The 18,315-nt window shown below is 64.7% G+C and overlaps 1 protein-coding gene across 1 annotated transcript; it reads left to right on the top strand.

The window, feature by feature from the left end:
- The first annotated feature begins 6,968 nt into the window (after positions 1-6,968).
- On the top strand, positions 6,969-17,992 carry CAPN10 (calpain 10). The gene is made up of 12 exons (XM_029933514.1): positions 6,969-7,136; positions 9,346-9,477; positions 10,532-10,728; positions 11,424-11,641; positions 13,130-13,271; positions 14,071-14,237; positions 14,522-14,802; positions 15,204-15,406; positions 15,540-15,795; positions 16,898-17,094; positions 17,274-17,319; positions 17,582-17,992. The coding sequence occupies exons 1-12, from the start codon at positions 7,011-7,013 to the stop codon at positions 17,609-17,611; spliced, it is 1,995 nt and encodes a 664-aa protein (XP_029789374.1). The 5' UTR covers positions 6,969-7,010; the 3' UTR covers positions 17,612-17,992.
- Positions 17,993-18,315: the final 323 nt, after the last annotated feature.

Here is an 18,315-nt window from a genome sequence, read left to right as displayed (position 1 = left end):
AACAGCCCCATGGCCCCGGCTCTGCCCGCCCGCCCTCCGCTCCACCTGCCCACTCTCTCCTGACGCTGCCATGCTCAGAAGCAACTCCCAGCCATTACAGCTGGGGGGAGGGGGATGCCCATCTCCTTGACACTGTCCTTGTCACAGTCCTGGCCCTGAGCGACCCTCTGGGGTGAGCCGAAGCGCTCCCAGCCCTCGGCCTCCAGCCCGCAGCCCGGGCAGCACTGTCTTGGCCCGCCTCCCCCTCGCAGTCTCCTGCCCAAGGCAGCCTGTGACCGGCGCATGCTGCCCCTCTCCCACCAGACTCGCGGGTGCGTCACACGCCACCTGCCTTGTGAGTCACGGCGCCCGGCGCTAACCGTGTTGTGCCGCCGGGGAACACCACCCGCCGATGCACCTGCTTCCAGGGCAGCCCGGCCAGCCCCACACCCACACGTCCTGTGTCCCGATAGAGCGGCACCCTCTCCTAGGGGCTGGCTTCCAGGCCACGAGCTAAGTTACGCTCCGGCAACAAACACTTCTGAATTACCGACGTTTACATAAGGGGTGTTTCTCCGTTGGCTCCAGGCTGGCAGTGGGTCACCGTCACTCCTCAGGGACCCTCCCTGCTGACGAAGAAGGGGACATCTGGAGCACTCCAGGCACCTTGCCAGAGACACGGGAGAGCCAGGGAGGGGCTCACACTGGCCACTGCCACCACACGCACGGGAGGGTGGTGACATGTGGCAGTACTGACCACACAGGGCTGAGGGCAGAACAGTGGCTGCGTTTTTGGGACAAGGGAGCAGCCAGGCAGGCAGGAGAGTGATGTTGCTGGAGCCTGGGGGCGGGGGGGGAAGTGACGTCCCAATAGGGGACAGCAGTGCCCACGAGCATCAGGTCTGCTGCGGCCAAGGAAGGTGGGGCCGTGAGGAGAGCTGCCACCTGGGGAAGGAGGGAGGGAGGCCGCGGGCTTGCATGTGGCGCCCCACGCCGCCGGCAGTCCTCAGGGAGCCTCAGGTCTGTGCAGTCCGGCCCTGTCCCCGAGTGCTCCCCACTCTCTCCGGGACTCACCGCAGGGAGGCCCCTTTCCTAAGACCAGGAGGCTTGGGTGGAACTTCAGGTCTAAGGATAATGGCCGGCCCAGCACCCCAGGGAGAGCACCCACTGTGTGACAGGGTCAACACCCGCCGAACCCAACTGCCACCCGAGGGAACAGCAGGCAGTGTGGTCAGAGGACTTGGTGACACACGGAATTAAAATCTCCCCCACACGGGAGTCGGGGGTGGGGGGTGGGATAAACCGTGAGGCCGGGGATCGGCCCGGGGCTGGGGGCGATGGAAGAGGACCCGTCAGACTTTAGAGATTGTTTTAAGGGGCAATCATGAAGATAAAAAAAATAACCGCTCTCCCCCCCAAAACAAAGCACCTCAGTAGAATGGTCACAAGGCAGAGAGGACTCATGGGCTGGGGGACCAGGACAGAGAATGTTCCCAGAACCAGCAAAGGAATTTAACAGGGTAAACACAGAGGAGATGCTTGGCAGAATTTCCTGCAGACCAGGGGTCCTGGAGCGCCAGATAAAGCCACCTAACGTCCAACTACATCAAGACACCCTCACTCTGCACTTGGTGCGCTCGGCCAGCCTTCCTTCGGGCCTCGCCCCCTGCCTACCCCCACCCCCGGTCCCCCCTTTCCTTAGCCACTGCCTCCCCTCTGCTCCTCACCTCTCCTCCCCAGCAGACCTCCCGGGGCCAGGCTCCTCCCCAACCCTCACACCGGCCACAGACCATCCTTCTGCCAAGAGAAACCCAAGATCAGCTGCTTGGACCCCTCCCCATCATCCGGCCCACTTTCTCTGTCACCACCACTGGCCCAGACCCCAGGAGAGCGGAACCAGAGAGCGGGGAAGTGACCCCACCCCCACCCCCAGGCCCCCAGAAACGGCTCTCTGTTGGAGAGTGACCACCCGGGACCCACGGAAACGCCGGGGCCAGAGACAGCCTTACCTCAGAGATCGGGAGTCAACTGTGGAAATGGTCTTCATCACACATGTGACCCCTAGGGCCACTTCGGAGCAGCAAGGGGAGGGGATTCCTATTAGGGGTTTGTGTTATTTTTATTTAAAAATAACCATATTTATTGTTTATTGTTATTGTTTATTTAAAACATCACCTGAAAAGAATTCATTCCTCCGTCGGGGAGAGCGCAGTGGCCGAGGTCGGCCTGGTCTGGGGCGCTGGCAGGGTCCCCGTTACTGCGATGTACCCCTGGGCCACCGCCTCCTCCCTTTGGGATGTCCAGACGCTCAGCGTGTTTCAGAGGAGTTGGACCCTAGGAGCCCTTAGAGGCAGAGCCCATTCCTCGTGGAGAGCTGGCCGAAGGTAGGCAGGCAGAGGCGGCCCTGTCCCAGGCCGGCTGGGGAAGGCTCCTTCCGCTGGAACCTTCCAGCCAGAGAACGGGAGACCTGAGCTTCAAGGGCCTGATGCCCACTTCCCTTTGGACGAGCCCAGAGAAGCAGTCCATGTTTGTGGCCCTCGCTGAGCGTCCCCCACAGCCCAGGACCGTGAGCCTCACTGACCATCCCCCTTAGCCTGGAACCAGCCATGCACTTTGCGTTTTCTCACTTAACCTCACAACCACTTAACCTCTGCACCACGAGGTCTGTGGCCACGGGGAGCCAGGAGAATCCGTGCTCAGGTGACTCCAGGGTGGTCCAGGCTCTGGGACCCTGGGCCTGCTGGGATGGTGGCCCGGGCTCTGGCCATCCCTGAGTGTTCCGAGGGCAGCTGGCTCTGGGGAGAGCCCGGCGGAGGCGGCCCCTGCAGGCTGGGGGACCTCACCCCTGGGCCCCTCCCCCCTCATTTGGAGACTCCCGGAGAGAAAGCCTTGCGCGCAGGACCAGGGCATATCTGGCTGCTGGGCATGGCAAACGGGGCACACCCTGTTCTGTGGGCCAGAAACCGCCCAGCAATTCAGACCCGCCAGCGTGAGGACGTGCCTGACCCAGGTCCGCATTGAGCCTGGCCCTGAACAAAGAGTTCTTTCGCCCGGAGTCCCAGGAGCTTCCTAACCCGGCGGGGCACAAAGCTGGTCCTCCCGCAGGGCCCTGGGCCGCCTCACTTGGCACCGCCAGCCCGTGACACCCTCCCTCTTTCTGCCTCACGTGACTAGTCACCCAGCACCTTTAAAGAAACTAAATCTCCTTCTCCATTGCTGGTTCAAAACTGGGCCTCTGGGCTCACTCTCCCACCCTGGCCTTGGGGACCTTCTTCTGAGTCCACTGCACAGGGCGGGATCCCTTAAAGTGCCTTTGGACCACGTCAGAGCCCGGGGCTCATCCGTCCCCCGCACACACCACTCTCATCTCACGCCTCGGGGCCTACGGGGGCATCACGTGTGTCCACAGATTCTCTGATGCCCCCTCCCTGGGGTACAGGCCGCACTGGGCAACTCGCTCCCAGCGAGGAAGGCCATAGGGACGATGGCACAGGACACCCGAGCTGGTGGGTCAGCACACCGCAGCCTCCGCCCTCCTTTCCTTGGATCGCTTGCTCTGGGGGAAGCCAGCCACCACACGGAGAGAGAGGACACCCCGTAGCCTCGTGAAGGTCCACGCAAGGAACGGAGGCCACCAGCCGGCCAGCCTCTGGATGGCTGCAGGCCCCACAGCCAGAGCCGCCCGCCAGGGTGGCAGCCGCATTCCTAACCCACAGAAACCGTGACGTAACAAATGCCTTTTCAAGTTCCTAAGTTTGGGGGGTAATTTGACTCACAGCAGTAGATAATTAATAGAGGTCTCAGCACAAGGTCAGTTATGCGCCAACAAAAGATTCAATTCAAAATTTACTCAAACAATAGAACTGCATTTATAATCTATGATCAGAAATCGCACAGGGCGCCTGGGTCGCTCAGTCGGTCGAGTGTCTGGCTTCAGCTCAGGTCATGATCTCGCAGTTTGTGGGTTCGAGCCCTACGTCAGGCTCTGTGCTGACAGCTCAGAGCCTGGAGCTGCTTCAGATTCTGTATCTCCTTCTCTCTCTGACCCCACCCCCCACACCGTCTCTCTCTCTCTCTCAAAAATAAAACATTTAAAAATTAAAAAAAAAATAAAGTCAGATGTCTTAAAAAAAAAAAAAAAAGAAATCCCAAAGTGGATGACTGTAGCACTGGCAAGTTCAGGAGCTGAGGGACAAGACCAGGTTCTTCATCTTTCTGCTCCGGAATCTCCTGTCTTCTGGCTCATCCGTTGTGGTCACCAGCTGACCGCAGCAGTTTCTGTTCCCTCATTCCCACACACAGGCATCCAAGGCAGGTTACAAGAGAAAACGTCATCGTGTGCCCTTGGGAGACGGTGGAGACTCCCCGGCAGCACCCCCAGAGGGCTGGTCCTGTGCCCCGTTGCCCTGAGCTGGGGAACACCCTCCTCTAAAAATTCTGACTCTGAGCCACGGAGAGGTCCAGGCTCCCTGGATGACTGCAGCAACTGAGCTGGCCTCTTGCTGGTGAGGCAGGGTCAGCCGCCTGGTGGATCCTAACAGGATGTGGCGGACTGCCAGCTCAGGGCTGCGGCCTCAGCCCTGCTGTCACCAGCTGTCCCTTCACCTGGGGCACCTCGGCCCCGCCTACCCCCCCTCCCCCGCCAGGGTGTGGGCAGGACGCTAGTTCTAATCTCTGTGTCACAGGAGAATGCAGAGCCGGGTTATTGCCCGCTGATCAGAATCGATGTGGGGGTTAGAAGAGACAACCCCAGCCCCAGCTACGAAGCCTGGGAATAGCTCTTGAAAAACAGGACGGTCATCCAGGCACAAGTGTGAGCAAAGCCACGGGTGCAGACCCTCCAGAGCAGTGATGGGCTGGGGAGGTGGAGGGAAGCAGAACCCGTGACACACACAGGCTTGGGAAAGGAAATGGTTAGATGCTGTGTGGCCTGGGGGGTGGTCAGCAGGGAGGCTGGTCCTGCCTGGCGGCCGGGGGACCTTTACCTTCCTTCTCCTGTAACCTCCAAACAGCACTGTGACAGAAGGGTGGCATCCCCACCTGAAAGTGACGACCCTGAGGCTCACACTTGCAGGGCCTGGGGTTGTGGGAACCGGGGGTCATGAGCTAGCTGCCCCAGAACACCCTGTCACACCCCTCAGGCCGCTTCCAACTCCCGTTAGTACCCCAGAGCCACAGGCCCCACACCGCATAGGGCCGGGGGTGGGCCCAAGCGGCAGAGGGGAACACAGGACACACGGAGCAAGGGCAGTGCAGGAGCTGTACCAGGCAGGCCTCAGGCCACCCCAGTACCAGTCTCTCACCCGTCACCCCAGGCCTGGGCTAACGCCTACCCAGCACCAGCTGTCTCCTGGCCCCTTCTCTGGGCACAGGCCCAGCCCTGGACAATGACACGTCTTAGGAGGCTGCCAGCTCTCCAGACCTCACGAGCCTGGGTAAGCGACACAGCAAAGGCCACTCCACAGAGTCCAGATCCCGGGCTGGCCTCGGCTCAGCCGCTAACCACCCCAATGTGTTACCTGGGGGGAACAGCTGTCCAGCACCCCAGGCTGGGTAGGAAATGTGTCTCTTACTCCCTCAGGATCCCTGCATGAAGCAGAGCCGGGGCCCTTCCCGATTCCCTCCAGCTACAGTGCAGCCACCAGCCTGCGAAGGAGGCATCAGCATCCTCTGGGGGAGCTACCCCCGTCGGGACGCTGGATGCTCACGAAGTGAGTCCAGCATCCCAGAGACCGGTGTTGGCTGAGCTACGCAGCTCTCTCCTAGAACCGCAACAGGGATACCCTGGGCCCCAAAACGGCCTGGTGGGCAGGACTAACACCTCACACCACCGCTAGCAGCTGCCACTCCTGCAGGCCTGTCTTGGCCTCTCAGAGGGAAGCGCTGTGGCTGTCACGGGAACCTGGGGCAGAGGCTCCAGGACCAGGTTCAGTCTGTTTTCTGGCAGCAGGGACCTTTCAGATCTGACAGCAGAAGGGCTTCGATCCGACCAGCCTTCATATCCAGCGGGCTGGGTACAAGGCTGCGAATGCAAGATCTGGGTAACCCTAGCAGGTGGCAGAGAGCTGCCACAGAAGGGTTCAGGCCGCCTTCGCCTCCCCTGCCTGACCCTCTGGGAAGGCTCCGCCACAGTGAAGCAGGCTTGGAAGGGCAGGCAGACGACAAGCTTCCGGCTCACTGCCTTCCTTTCTTCCTAGGAATGGGGAAGGACAGGCACATGCAGCAAAGGTGAATACTTAGGCAGGTCCTGAAACCACTGTCGTCGTCTCCCGTCAGCACCGAGCGGCCGTGAGCTACAGCCGCACGTCCAGCAAGTCATTCACTGTCCAGCCCACCAGGACCAGATGCCCGGCCATCTGCTGCAGCCTCATCCCCTGTCCCAGCTCAGAATCCAGTGCGTCTGATCCCAGATGGCCTTGAGACAGCCGCCTAGGCCCGAAGGCTCCCCCGGCCCCGTGGGCCGGCTCCGTCCCGGGAGCCCACCACCTCGACCCACCGCTGTCTTCCCAACCGAGCCGAGGCGCCCGCTGCCTGGCTCCTTCCCCGAAACAGGCAGCCCTACCCGCCGCCAAGTGCCGGGACGAGCGGCGCATTCTGGGAGGCGATGCTGCATGCTGGGATCTGTAGTCCGCGGTCCGGACCTCGGCCGAAGAGGCCTCTCCGGTCCCTTCAGCCCCGAGAGCCCGCGAGTCAGGGCGGCCCCGACGCCCCAGCCCGAGCTGCACCGGCCCGAGGACACGAAGCCCGTCAGCCTCACGCGGGGGTGAGTCTCGGCCGGGTCCGTTCGCACACAGTCAGGGAAAGAGCAGCGCGGCCTGGGCGATGGCACGGTCTCGCGAGAGGCGAGCTGGGGAGCCACGCCCCCGAGGGCGGATGCTGTGAATCCGCTAGGACTTCGGCCGCTCGAGTGCGATTGGGCCGCCGGGTCACGTGGCCCAGCGGTTACCGCGGCGACTGGACGGGCGCGCGCCCGGACGCGCGGCGGACCCGCCCTCCTTCCGGGCTGTCAATCGGAGCGCGGAGCGCCCAGGATGCGGCCGCCGTCCAGGGAGCTCTTCCGAGACGCCGACTTCCCCGCCTCGGACTCCTCACTGTTCTCCAGCTTCTCCACGCCGCTGGCCCAGTTCCGGGAGGACATCACGTGGAGGAGGCCCCAGGTGCGGCGCCTGGCTCGGCTCTCGAGCCGCGGGCCTGGCCCCGGGCGCAGCCTCCCTCGGGGTGCGCGGCGTCTGCAGCCGCTGGTCCGGGAAGGCGGGTGGTCCGGCGGGAGGCAGCCCCTCGGAGCTCCGTGCCAGGTCCGCCCCGGGCGTGCGGGAGGACCAGCGCCTGACCCGCGCCTGTGCCACCTGGGTTCCGGAGGAGGCTCGGGGCGCGGGGAGACGGCCGGTCCCACAAACCCAGCCCCACGTCTGCCCCGACGGGCGCCTGACCGGACCTCGCCTCTGGTGTGCACGGCCCTCCCGGCCGCCGGCGGGTCTGCCCTCTGCCTTGTGTGTGCTGGTATCGGCTACGCCTGTGGCCTTCTGGAAGGGCCAGATTGAGCCTACAAAGCTAAGTTGTTTGGGGCTTCGTGCACCTGCATTTTCAGATGTAAACGCTCTAAGGTGGCGATTTGCAGGGGTGCCCCGGCCTGGTGCTATGTTGATAATCCTTAGGAGCAGTGTATCTGCCGAGTAAGACTTGTCAGGTACGACCCACCCTTGTCTGCACGGACACAGTCGGCTTGGCCAGCAGCCCTCAAAGCCAGAGCAGCTTGGATCTGGCGACGGAGGCGCTTGGGCAACTGAAAAGTGCCGGTTTGGAATGGGAGAAGGCGAGGGCCAAAGCATGAGGAGCCTTATGGGCCATGCCCGTGGGATTTGGGTTAAAAATGGATTCTAGGCACCTTGGAAGGCCGTTGAGGGTTTAGCAGAGGAGCTATTGGAGCGGGTTTATGGTTTAAGAAGCTCACTTTTACCGCCAGCCAGGCAGGCATGCAGGTGGCCAGCACAGTAGCAACCTAGGGCCTGCGGTGGTGTGGCCCCGCTAGGATGTAGCTCCACGGGGGGTGGGTTTGGGAAATACTTTGCAGGGCAATAGGTCTTACTGACCAACTGGAAGTAGAGGGTGAGGATAAAGCGGGGCTCAGGAACGACCCCCAGACTGGGTGCCTGGGTGGCTCAGTCAGTTAAGGAATAAGTCCTAGACTGAGGCCGAGCCCCTGGGCAGATGGTGGTCCTGTCTGATGTGCTTGGGGATGCCGGGAGGGGGTGGGGTTTGCAGAGCTGTCAGAAGGCAGGTGGGCACGAGAGTCCGGCATGCGGGACTTCCCAGGCTGGAGGTTCCATCTGGGAATGGGGACTGCCACAGGCCCCAGGGCCCCGAGGAGTGTCTCAGGGGACAGTGGGGCTGGGGAAGAAGAGAGGGCTTGGAGCTGAGCCCTGAGCGACCCCCTCATTTCCAAGTGGTTCCTGCAGGTGCCCTGGGAGGAAGCTTCGAGAAGTAGCAGGCAGTGAGCTAAAAGGACAACCAGGAGCATGTGGCACCATGGGAGGGGACTGTGGGGAAGTGCCCAGGCACCGCCCCCATTCTGATGCCTCCAGCTGTGTGGAAGGATGAGGGCAGAGGGCTGCCCGCTGGGTCTGACCACACGGAGGTGACTGCTTGGAGGCTAGAGGGGCGTCTGCTCAGGGACGAGGAGGGAGGAAGCAATAAGGCAGCTATTTCAAGAAGTTGGTCCGTGAAGGGGCGCCGCGGGGGGAGCTCACGCAGTAGGGACAGTATGTCAGGATGGGGGCTGCTGGTGGGATTCTGCCTGCAGGGGTGGAAGAGGGAGGGGGTCATGGGAGGAACCCAGGCTCTGAAGGCAGAAGAGGGGGGTCATGTCAGGCTGCTTCTGATGAAGCCTCTGGCCAGGTCATCAGCTCAGAGGGATGCGGGCATGGGGCGGGGGGGTGGTAGGAATGTCGACAAGAGAGCGAGAAGGGGAAGGAATGAGGTGGTCTGGGGGGTGGGCAGCGAAGCCTCAGAGAAACCAGGGTTTCCAGCAGTGGGGAGGACACATTTGAGATTTGCCCTTGTGGATTTGAAGTGAGACCATTTTCTAGGCCAACAGTTAGCTGTTTGGAGAAGGGGAGCGGTGGGATTCATCCCGAATGGGGTTTTGCCACTCAACAAAGGTGGACAGAGACAGGGACCCTAGAACCTAGCCGGACGGGCTGATATAAAGCCGGGAAGGCTGACAGATGGAGGCTGCAGGAGGCCAGCTGCTTCCGCTCCCCTCTTAGGCAATGCGGTGGGCCAGAAAAGCTCCTCCCCTGCGCCTGTCACCTAGATCCCGTGTTCTTTGTTTTAAGTGAGGTGTAACTGGCTGGCACTCTGTTTCAGGAGCTCTGTGCCGCACCCCGGCTGTTTGCAGATGACCCGCAGGAAGGACAGGTGAAGCAAGGCCTGCTGGGGGACTGCTGGCTGCTGTGTGCCTGCGCCGCCCTGCAGAAGAGCCAGCACCTCCTGGAGCAGGTACCTGCGTCCGGCGCGCTCTCTGCTCTGTCTTCCTGGCCACTGCGCACAGGAAGGAAGGAAGCCGGAGGCCGGGCAGCCGAGCCTCCTGCTCTGCAGCTCTGCTGTGGTCGCCCCGCGGGGCTGGCGGGAAGGGAGGGCTTCGCTCTCAGGCCACAGGGGCTCCAGGGCACAGACCCTGCGTCCCCCTCTCCGCGGGGCTCCCCAGTGCTTTCCGTCCTGCTCTGCTGCCCGGGGCCCTCAAGGAGCAGGAGGCCCCAGCTTGGAGGGTGTCTCCCTAGCTAGTCACAGCAGCTGTTTTAACAAGCTTTGCACATAAATTGACAAAAGGCGATTAAGAGGGCTTGGGACGGTGGGCAGGCCACGCAGGGAGCAGGGCTGTGCGGAGTGCCTCTCCGGAGCACCACAGCTTTGTGTCTGGCTGTTGCTAGAATACTCCTGATTAACGCAGCAGGGCTGCCGGTCGTGACGGTGCTCCCCACCCCGTGTCCTCAGGCCGGGCTAAGCGTTTGTTCTCAGGGCCTCACTGGCTCTGAGCCCGGGTCACAAGTGAGGGCGCTGAACCCACGGCTGTGGTGTTTGTAGCTGGGGAGGGGCAGAGCCGGGACCAGACACGTGTGTCCAGGGCAAAGCCCACCCGATGTGGATGTGCCCGCCCAGGCCCCGGGGCACCGGCCTCCAGTCGGGGGCTGCTGTGCCCTCAGTAACCCGCTGTCTGCCCCCGGCTGTGCTGCAAATTGGGTCACTCGTGCCTGTAAAAATCACATTTATTTTGGATTCAGGTCGAGTGCGTATCTGGGCCAGTAGGCCGTAACGGTTGGCTTTAAGCTCCCGGAGACACTCGGCTCCCTCAGTGTGGCCCCAAGATCCTTACATTGCAAACGTGGTTACTTTTCCGTGTGATGATCGGGTTCTCCCCGCCGTGCAGGGGGAGCAGAGGAGGGCCCTCTGCAGGCCAGCAGGGCCCTGGGGCGCGGCCCCGGGGAAGATGCGTGGAGGGCGCCGTGTCCCTGGTCTCTCACCGACTCCTTTTGCCTTTCCCCGTGCGCGGCAGGTCATCCCTCCAGGACAGCCGGGCTGGCGCGACCCCGCGTACCGCGGCTCCTTCACCTGTCGAGTTTGGCAGTTTGGACGCTGGGTGGAGGTGACCATAGATGACCGTCTGCCTTGTCTTGCAGGGAGACTCTGCTTCTCCCGGTGCCAGAGAGAGGATGTGTTCTGGCTTCCCTTGCTGGAGAAGGTCTATGCCAAGTACGCGTGCTGGAGGCTGGAGGGGTGGGAGGTGGGGGGTAGGAAGCCGCTGCCGGAGTCGGCCCCCGGATCCCTGCCCTCCTCCGTTCCAGGGAGCTGAGCGCCAGGCCGGCAGCGGGACTGAGCCGTCTAGAGACAGAAACTCTGAGACTCGGCCCGGGGGCTGCCCCATCCCGGCCCGCTCGCCCTTTCTTGGTGCTCATTTCGAAGTTGGGCATGAAGGCAGCACCTCCAGAGGGAGCGGTGGTGCGTTTCCCAGCGCTGGGAATGGTGGGAGGCGGAGGCCAGCCAGGTCTCCATGCTTGGTCAGCCTGGTCCTGCCTGAGACCACCACCCTCTCCCAGGGTCCAAATCGAAAAGCCGCCCCCATAGAATGCATTCACTAGCCCGCCAAGAGGCTGCGCTGGGAGGCGTCCGCACTGAGGAGCGGGGAAGGCCCCCCGCAGGGCTGGCCGGCTGGCGGTGCGAGTCCCGTGGGGTTGGGGCTCCGGAGGCGGACGGGTGGGTGCTCACAGGCTCTCGCCCCGCACCGCCTCACGCTCCTGTCCGCCTGGAGGCGGCAGGGCCTTGCGGCCTCTGGCTTGATGAGGCTGGGGCGGGAGTCGAGAGAGGCAACTGAAGCGGCGGGCGAGGTGATCTGGGGGTGGCGGGCGCCCCGCCCCCGGCCCGAGCTCACTCTCTGCGGTCGTCCCCAGGGTCTATGGGTCCTATGAGTGCCTGTGGGCGGGGCAGGTGGCGGATGCCCTGGTGGACCTCACTGGCGGCCTGGCGGAGCGGTGGAGCCTGAAGGACGAGGCGAGAACCGGCGGCCGACAGGACGGGCCCGGCGGCTCGGAGCACAGGACTTGCCGGCGGCTGCTCCGCCTCAAGGACCGCTGTCTGATAAGCTGCTCGGTGCTCAGCCCCAGAGCCGGTGAGACGCAGGGGGGCGGCGGGGCAAGCGGCCTGCGCAGGCCCACGGGGCGGCTTCTTGCGGCCCCCTCAGGGCCGCGTGGGAAGGAAGCAACACGTGTGTCCTGCAGAGCTAGTGTGTGACCGTCCCCGCCAGCCGCCCTCTGGAGGGAGGTGCCCCTTGTTCCCTGCTAGGGTGAGGCCGGAGCCCCTGTGGGGACCTGGCAGGGGACAGGTGGCGGCCACCTGGGCCCGGCCGGCGACCCGCAAAGTCAGCGCTGAGGTGCGCACGCAGTGGCGCTTACGCTGTCAGGACAGCTTGTTGAGAGACAGAACCACGCTAACGCAGCTCCTTTGACGTTTTCATGACCTTTGGTGCGTTTTTCCGCCAAACTCGGTGTGTTGTGTACCACACACCGCCTCCTCGGGCTGCGCAGACCTTCAGCGTCTCTTTCCGTTCGCGGAGCTGCTGTGGTTTTCTTGCTCTTTCCCCTGATGCCAGACCTTTACGGTCTTTCTGGTTTCTTGCGTCAGCCAGCATTACTGAGCGTTTTCATGTTTCAGAGCATTCAAGGCAAATTTCATAATGAAGTTTTTGCTCCAAGAATATGGACGTTGAAATAAATGGCCACATGCGGACACCTAAGCGGCCCAGGCTGTGTGTGAGAGCTGGGTCTGCCCCCACATGTGGGGAGGGAGGGAAGCCCGCAGAAGGCCGTGCATGACGTGCATTAGAACCTTCCCCGAGTCTTGGCATCAGGCACCCCCAGGGTGGGGCAGTCAGGCTTTGCAGCAACCTCTAGGCCAAGAGGGGGCTGCTGGAGGCCCTCCAGGTCCCCCTGAAGTGTGTCAGGCCTGAGGACTGGGGCAGACACCCAGAGCGGTGGCTGCCATGCCGCTGTAAATAAAGCTTTTAAAGACATTCCAGAAGTTTCTTCTCCTTTCTGGACCGCCATCCCCCTTCCCCAGCTGGAGCTCTGGCTCCTCCACTTGCACGTGCGTGTGTCCCAAGGGCTCTGGGCAGTTGGAGGCTTCCTCTCCGGGCCTCCAGGCCTCCCACCCCCACACACCCCACCAGCATTGGGTCCAGCAGCACCCGGCTGTGCCGTGCCCCCCAGCCAGCCTCAGGAGGAGCCCGCCTCTCTGGGCGGTCACAGGCCCGTCACGAGCCTGCCTCCCATAGTGCTTGTGGCTGTGCGTTTGAGAGCTAGGCCTGCACTGGGGGCGCCCGTCCCCTGTCGGCCAGCCGGGTGAAGACCGAGCCACCAAGAAGGGAGTGACCTGCCAGGCCCACGGCCGCCAAGCCAGAGCCCCGACCCAGGTCCTCCGCTGTGGCTCTGCACCGGCTAAGGCCACTTCTAAGCTCACTTGTCCCCATTGGTCCGTGGGGACCTGGGTGCTGGTGTGGCCACAGTGGGGTGGCTAGAGCACCCCGCAGGGAAGGGGAGAGAGCTGGGGGTCCGCTCAGTTCAAGGACTCCCAGCCTACCTCCCAGCTCTGTCTCACCCAGGTGCCAGGGAGTCGGGCGAGTTTCACGCCTTCATCGTGTCGGACGTGCGAGAGCTCCGGGGGCGGGCTGGCCAGGGCCTCCTGCTGCTGCGCATTCGGAACCCCTGGGGCCGGCGGTGCTGGCGGGGGCCCTGGAGAGAGGGGTGAGTGTGGGCCAGGGCCGGGGCTCACTGCGGTCAGGCCGGGAGCGTGGCGCCCCGAGCTGTCACTACCGCGTGTGTCCCGGGCTCCAGTGCGCGGCGTGGGCTGTGTACTTTGCAGCTGGTCGGGACGGGGCGTGGCTGGGCTCCCTCGAGGCCCGCCTGGCACCAGCTCTGGCCCGCCGTGGCCTGCACTCGGCCCGACAGGCTGCGGTGACGGGGACCGGGGACGTGTGAGTGCTCAGCTCAGCTTTCTTTTTTCTTTTTTCTTTAATGCTTTATTTATTTTTGAGAGAGAGACAGCGTAAGCAAGGGAGGGTCAGAGAGAGAGGGAGACAGAATCTGAAGCAGGCTTCAGGCTCTGAGCTAGACTTGGGACTCCAACCCACGAACCGGGAGATCATGACCTGAGCTGAAGCCGGATGCTCAACCGACTGAGCCACCCGGGCGCCCTTCAGCTCAACCTTCTGACCTTCACTGGCACGGGGGAGCTGGGTTGAATGGGGGCATGGGGCCCGCTCCCGTGGCCGGCGTGGCCTGTCCGCAGAGCCAACGCTTGCTCCTGGGCCCAGGAGGCTGGTGGCAGCTCCACCTGAGTCCATCGGGGACATCTGTTGTTCACCTGCTCGAGGACACCGCTCTGGGGAGACGTGTCCCTGGACGGGAGCCGCAGGGGGAGGAGCCGTGGCTGCCCCGTGGGAGGGCCCACACGGAGCCACCCTGAGCGGCAGGTCACGGGGCTCCTGGGTCAGTGCCAGCCGCTCCCAGACGAGAGGCGCCTCTGAAGCGAAGGGTCTTCCAGGGGCGAGGGCTGGAGCCTGGTGGACCCGGCGGACGAGGCTGCGCTGCTGTCCCAGCTGCGGGAAGGCGAGTTCTGGGTGGAGGAGGCCGAGTTCCTGCAGGAGTTTGACGAGGTCACTGTGGGCTTCCCGGTCACGGAGGCCGGCCACCTGCAGAGCCTCTACTCAGGTGAGGGGGGCCCGCCCCCCGGGAGGAGGCCGCTGTCACCTGGGGCCGGCCTGGGGGCAGCACCACGGCCTTGTTCAGAGCGTCCCCCTGGGGGCTCCCGGGCGCCAGCCTGGCCATGGCCCAGCCCACTTCCTTCAGCGCAGAGACACGTCCCCTGCGCCCGTCCCCAGCGGCTCGAGGTGCTCAGAGACACGGGGCCCCTCCTGTAGGGTGCTGTGTTGGCGAGGGCCAGGAGGGTGGCGTGGGAGCCCTTTCCTGGAGCTGACACTCGGCTCTCGGCCTAGAAAAGGAGCTGTGCCACACCCAGGAGCTGCCCGGGGCCTGGGTCAAGGGCCAGTCGGCGGGAGGCTGTCGGAACAACAGTGGCTTTCCCAGCAACCCCAAATTTTGGCTGCGGGTCTCGGAGCCCAGTGAGGTGTATGTCGCCGTCCTGCAGAGACCCAGGGTGTGCACCGCGGGCCGGGCAGGCCGGACTCGGGCACCGGTGACAGGCGACCGCGCCCCGTGGGGCCCGGCCCGCCTCCTGAGCAAGGACTACCAGGCTGTGGGCCTGCACATCTGGAAGGTAACTCCACCGGGGCCCCGCCCCTTGTGCAGCCTGGGGACACGAGTGACCGCCCGGAGCCTCGCGTGCCCCCTGCCCGCCCCGGCTCCAGCACCAGCTGGTGCTCCCACAGACCCAGCCAGTCAGACGGGAGGCAGGAAGACAGAGGCCGAGCCGACGGGAGGGCCCAGGGCATAGCCCTGTCTGGACTGGCATCTGCTCCTCCCAGAGCAGGATGGCCTGGAGGCTCCCATCTGGGACAGAGCTGCTGACCCCCGGGCTGAATGAGAGCCCCGGGTGGCGGGCACTTTTAGCCGGGCCCTGCCGTGCTGGGGAGGGGCCCATAGGTCCGGACCCTCTCTGTGCCGGGCAAAGGGGGTGGGCCAGTCACAGGACGTTGGCACACAGGCCCCTCTCTGCAGGTGGAGAAGCGGCGGGTCAGCCTGCCCAGAGTCCTGTCCTCGCCCCCCGTGGCTGGTACTGTGTGCCATGCCTACGCCCGGGAGGTGCACCTGCGCTGTGAGCTCAGCCCCGGCTACTACCTGGCCGTCCCCAGCACCTTCCTGAAGGACGTGCCAGGGCACTTTCTGCTCCGGGTCTTCTCCAGCGGGAGGGTCTCCCTCAGGTGAGAGTGGCACCCGGGGTCTCTGGGCCGGGCTTCCTCGAGGGCCTCGGCAGAGGACAGCGGGGAGTGGCCTGGGCGGCTTCCTGGTGGTCCGGGTGTGGCCTATGATAGCCAGGCCCTCCTGTCCCCACAGCGCCGTCAAGACAGCGGCCCCGAGCGCCGCCTCCGGGGAGGCCCAGCCGGCAGGGGAGTGGGAGACCGTGCAGCTGCGGGGCTCCTGGAGGGCCGGCCGCACGGCGGGGGGCAGCAGGAACTTCGCCTCCTACCCTTGCAACCCCTGCTTTCCGCTCGCGGTCCCCGAGGGCGCGGGCCCCCGCTGCATCCGGATCACCTTGCGCCAGCACTGCCGGGACAGTGAGTGCCACCCCATCGGCTTCCACGTCTTCCAGGCAAGCCCCTCCTGCCCCTGGGGTGGGCGGGTGCAGGGGAGACAGCGGGGTCCGGACTCAGTCCCTGAGTCCCATGGGCACAGGATCTGTTTCGGGGGTTTCGTGAAGGCTGTAATTCACCGGGGTCGTAGGTCAGCTTAGACCCCTGGTTGAGAACACATGTCACCGGGTCAGGTCCCCAGAGCCGTGCCTCCCGCCCAGGAGACCCGACGCATGTCCCGGGGGAGGTAGTCCGCCAGGAGCCGCCCCGGAGCCCTGACACGGTTCAGGACACAGGCTCGCAGGGAGAGTGGGACAGGGCGCCCGCCCACCCGCAAAGCTGCTGTGGGCCTCGTGGACAGACGGTGCCGGTGCAGCTGCCCGGGGGGCTCGCAGACGGGGGGCTGCCCCCGCAGGGGCGCAGGGGGCTGTGTGGAGGCCAGAGCACGGCCGCCGTCCTCCTCCGTCTGCCCACCCCGTGCTGCACGCACGCAGGATGCACTCCGCAGGCCTGTAGTTCGGGGAAGGGGGACGGGTGTGCTGCCAGTGGTCAGAGGTCACGAGCCCAGGTTCCACGGGGACAGAGTGGCCCGTGCTCACATTGGTGCTCACGTTCCTGGGGGCCCCGCGTCAAGATGGGCTCAGTGAACCGCCAGGCGCTGAGGAGGGCCCGGGCCAGGACAACGGCCGGGAGCACCCAGAGCCTGGGGTGCAGATGACTCGAGGGAGGGTGGGAATTTCTCTGGTGAAGTTTCTGTGCCCCTGGGAGCTGGGGGCTGCTCTGGAGCCTTGCTGCCCCCGGGCTGCCAGCTGGGGCTTCAACACACGGGACGGGGGCCTGGCCAGTGGTCATCGTGATGGTCCGCCGGACGGTGGGACCCTGGTGAGTGCGACCAAGCTTGCAAGCCCAGCTTCCCAGGCCTGGTGGCCCTTCCTCCCTGGAAAAGGGAGTGTGATGTGGGGGACGTCACCGTGAGGTCTGGGTGGACTGCACCGGGAGCCTCCTGACCCCGGGCGCCCCAGCCTCGGGAAGGGAGTGGGTCCTGAGACCGGGAGGGAGCACGTCTGGTGGCCATGGCAGCCCAGCAGCCAGGCGTCCCCGCTGAGCCCATGCCTCCCCCAGGTTCCGGATGGTGGGAGCCTGGGCGCGGCCCAGCTGCTGCTCCAGGACCCCCTGCTGAGCTGTGTGCCGCACTGCCACACCCAGGAGGTGAGCCGGCTCTGCCACCTGTCGGCGGGGACCTACAGGATTGTGCCCTCCACCTACCTGCCAGACACAGAAGGGGCCTTCACGGTGACCATCGCCACCAGAATAGACAGGTGGGGCTCCGGGGCCAGGGCTGGCCCACCTGCCCTCCCACCCCGCCTGCCCTGGTGCCTGCCTGTCCCCGCAGAGCAGCACTCGAGCGGTCACTCGGGCGGTGAGCCCTGGGCCTGTGGGAGGAGCGGGGCTGCGCCCGGGGCTGGCGGCCAGGAGGCTGACGGTCTTCTCTCCGCAGGCGCTCCATTCACAGCCAGGAAAGGCTGGGGCAGCTCCTCCAGGAGGTATGCGTGGGGCCTGGGGCAGGGGGCTACCCTCGTCCCCTGCCTTGGGGCTGCCTGGCGCCCTGGGGTCTGAATTGCTTGCTCTGGCTTCTTCCTGGAGGCCAGGCTGCAGGCCGGGCTATACCCCGGGGACACCGGCACTCCGGTGTATGAGCATGGGGGCCACCGGGCAGAGCCCTTCAGGGGCCGAGAGGTGGGGCTGCAGTCAGTGCCGCTGGGAGGAGGGTGGCCTGCCCGGACCTCACCGTCCTTCCTCCTGCAGGCCTCCTTCATGGCGGTTATGAAGACCTAACCGAGGACCCCTGTGTCAGCTCTGGCGACGGGGGTGCGAGAGGCTCCCTCCCACGGCACCACCAGCCTCCGCGCTGTGGCTCACGGTCCTGCGCTGGACGGCCGTACATGCCCGCGGGCCCAGGCCAAGAGCCCCCGTCCTGCAGGGAGGTGGCCATGGGTGAAGCCGGCGCCTCAGGAAAGGCAGGAACAGCCCCGCACAGGCGTCTTGGGACCATGCTGCCGAGGCCGGAGTGCGTCCAGGCCCCTCCGTGGCCTGTGTCCCGGCTCCCGAGAGAGGCCTTGCAGCAGACAAGAGTGTGCCAGGACAGGTCTTGTGTAGAACTATTTATGTCAGACGTTTTTAGGCGGCAACTTTATAAATAAACGTGGGTACTGAGCAGTCACGGAGCCCTGTCTGCTCGCCGAGGAGCAGGGCAAGGCCTGGGCCCTGCACTCCCTTGGGTCCGCCGGCCTGTGAGGCTTGGAGAGGCGGGTAGGGGCAGGAGGCACCTGCCCCGGGACAGGGCAGCACCTTGGTCTCCATCACAGCCTCCTCCCTGTCCCTGCTGGGCCTCAGCCCACCCTGGCGTCGGGAGGGACCTGCGGCCTCGGGCTTCCTTCTGCTTGGAGGCGCCAGATGTGGTCCTTTGCTCTTGGCCAGGGAGGAGGCTTCGGGCCCCCTGACCGGTTGGACGGTCGGATGTCGTCAGCCTCGGCCTGGCC

This window comes from Suricata suricatta, chromosome 3 (assembly GCF_006229205.1).
Source record: "Suricata suricatta isolate VVHF042 chromosome 3, meerkat_22Aug2017_6uvM2_HiC, whole genome shotgun sequence".
NCBI lineage: Eukaryota > Metazoa > Chordata > Mammalia > Carnivora > Herpestidae > Suricata > Suricata suricatta.
This window is presented reverse-complemented; position numbering and strand designations above follow the sequence as displayed.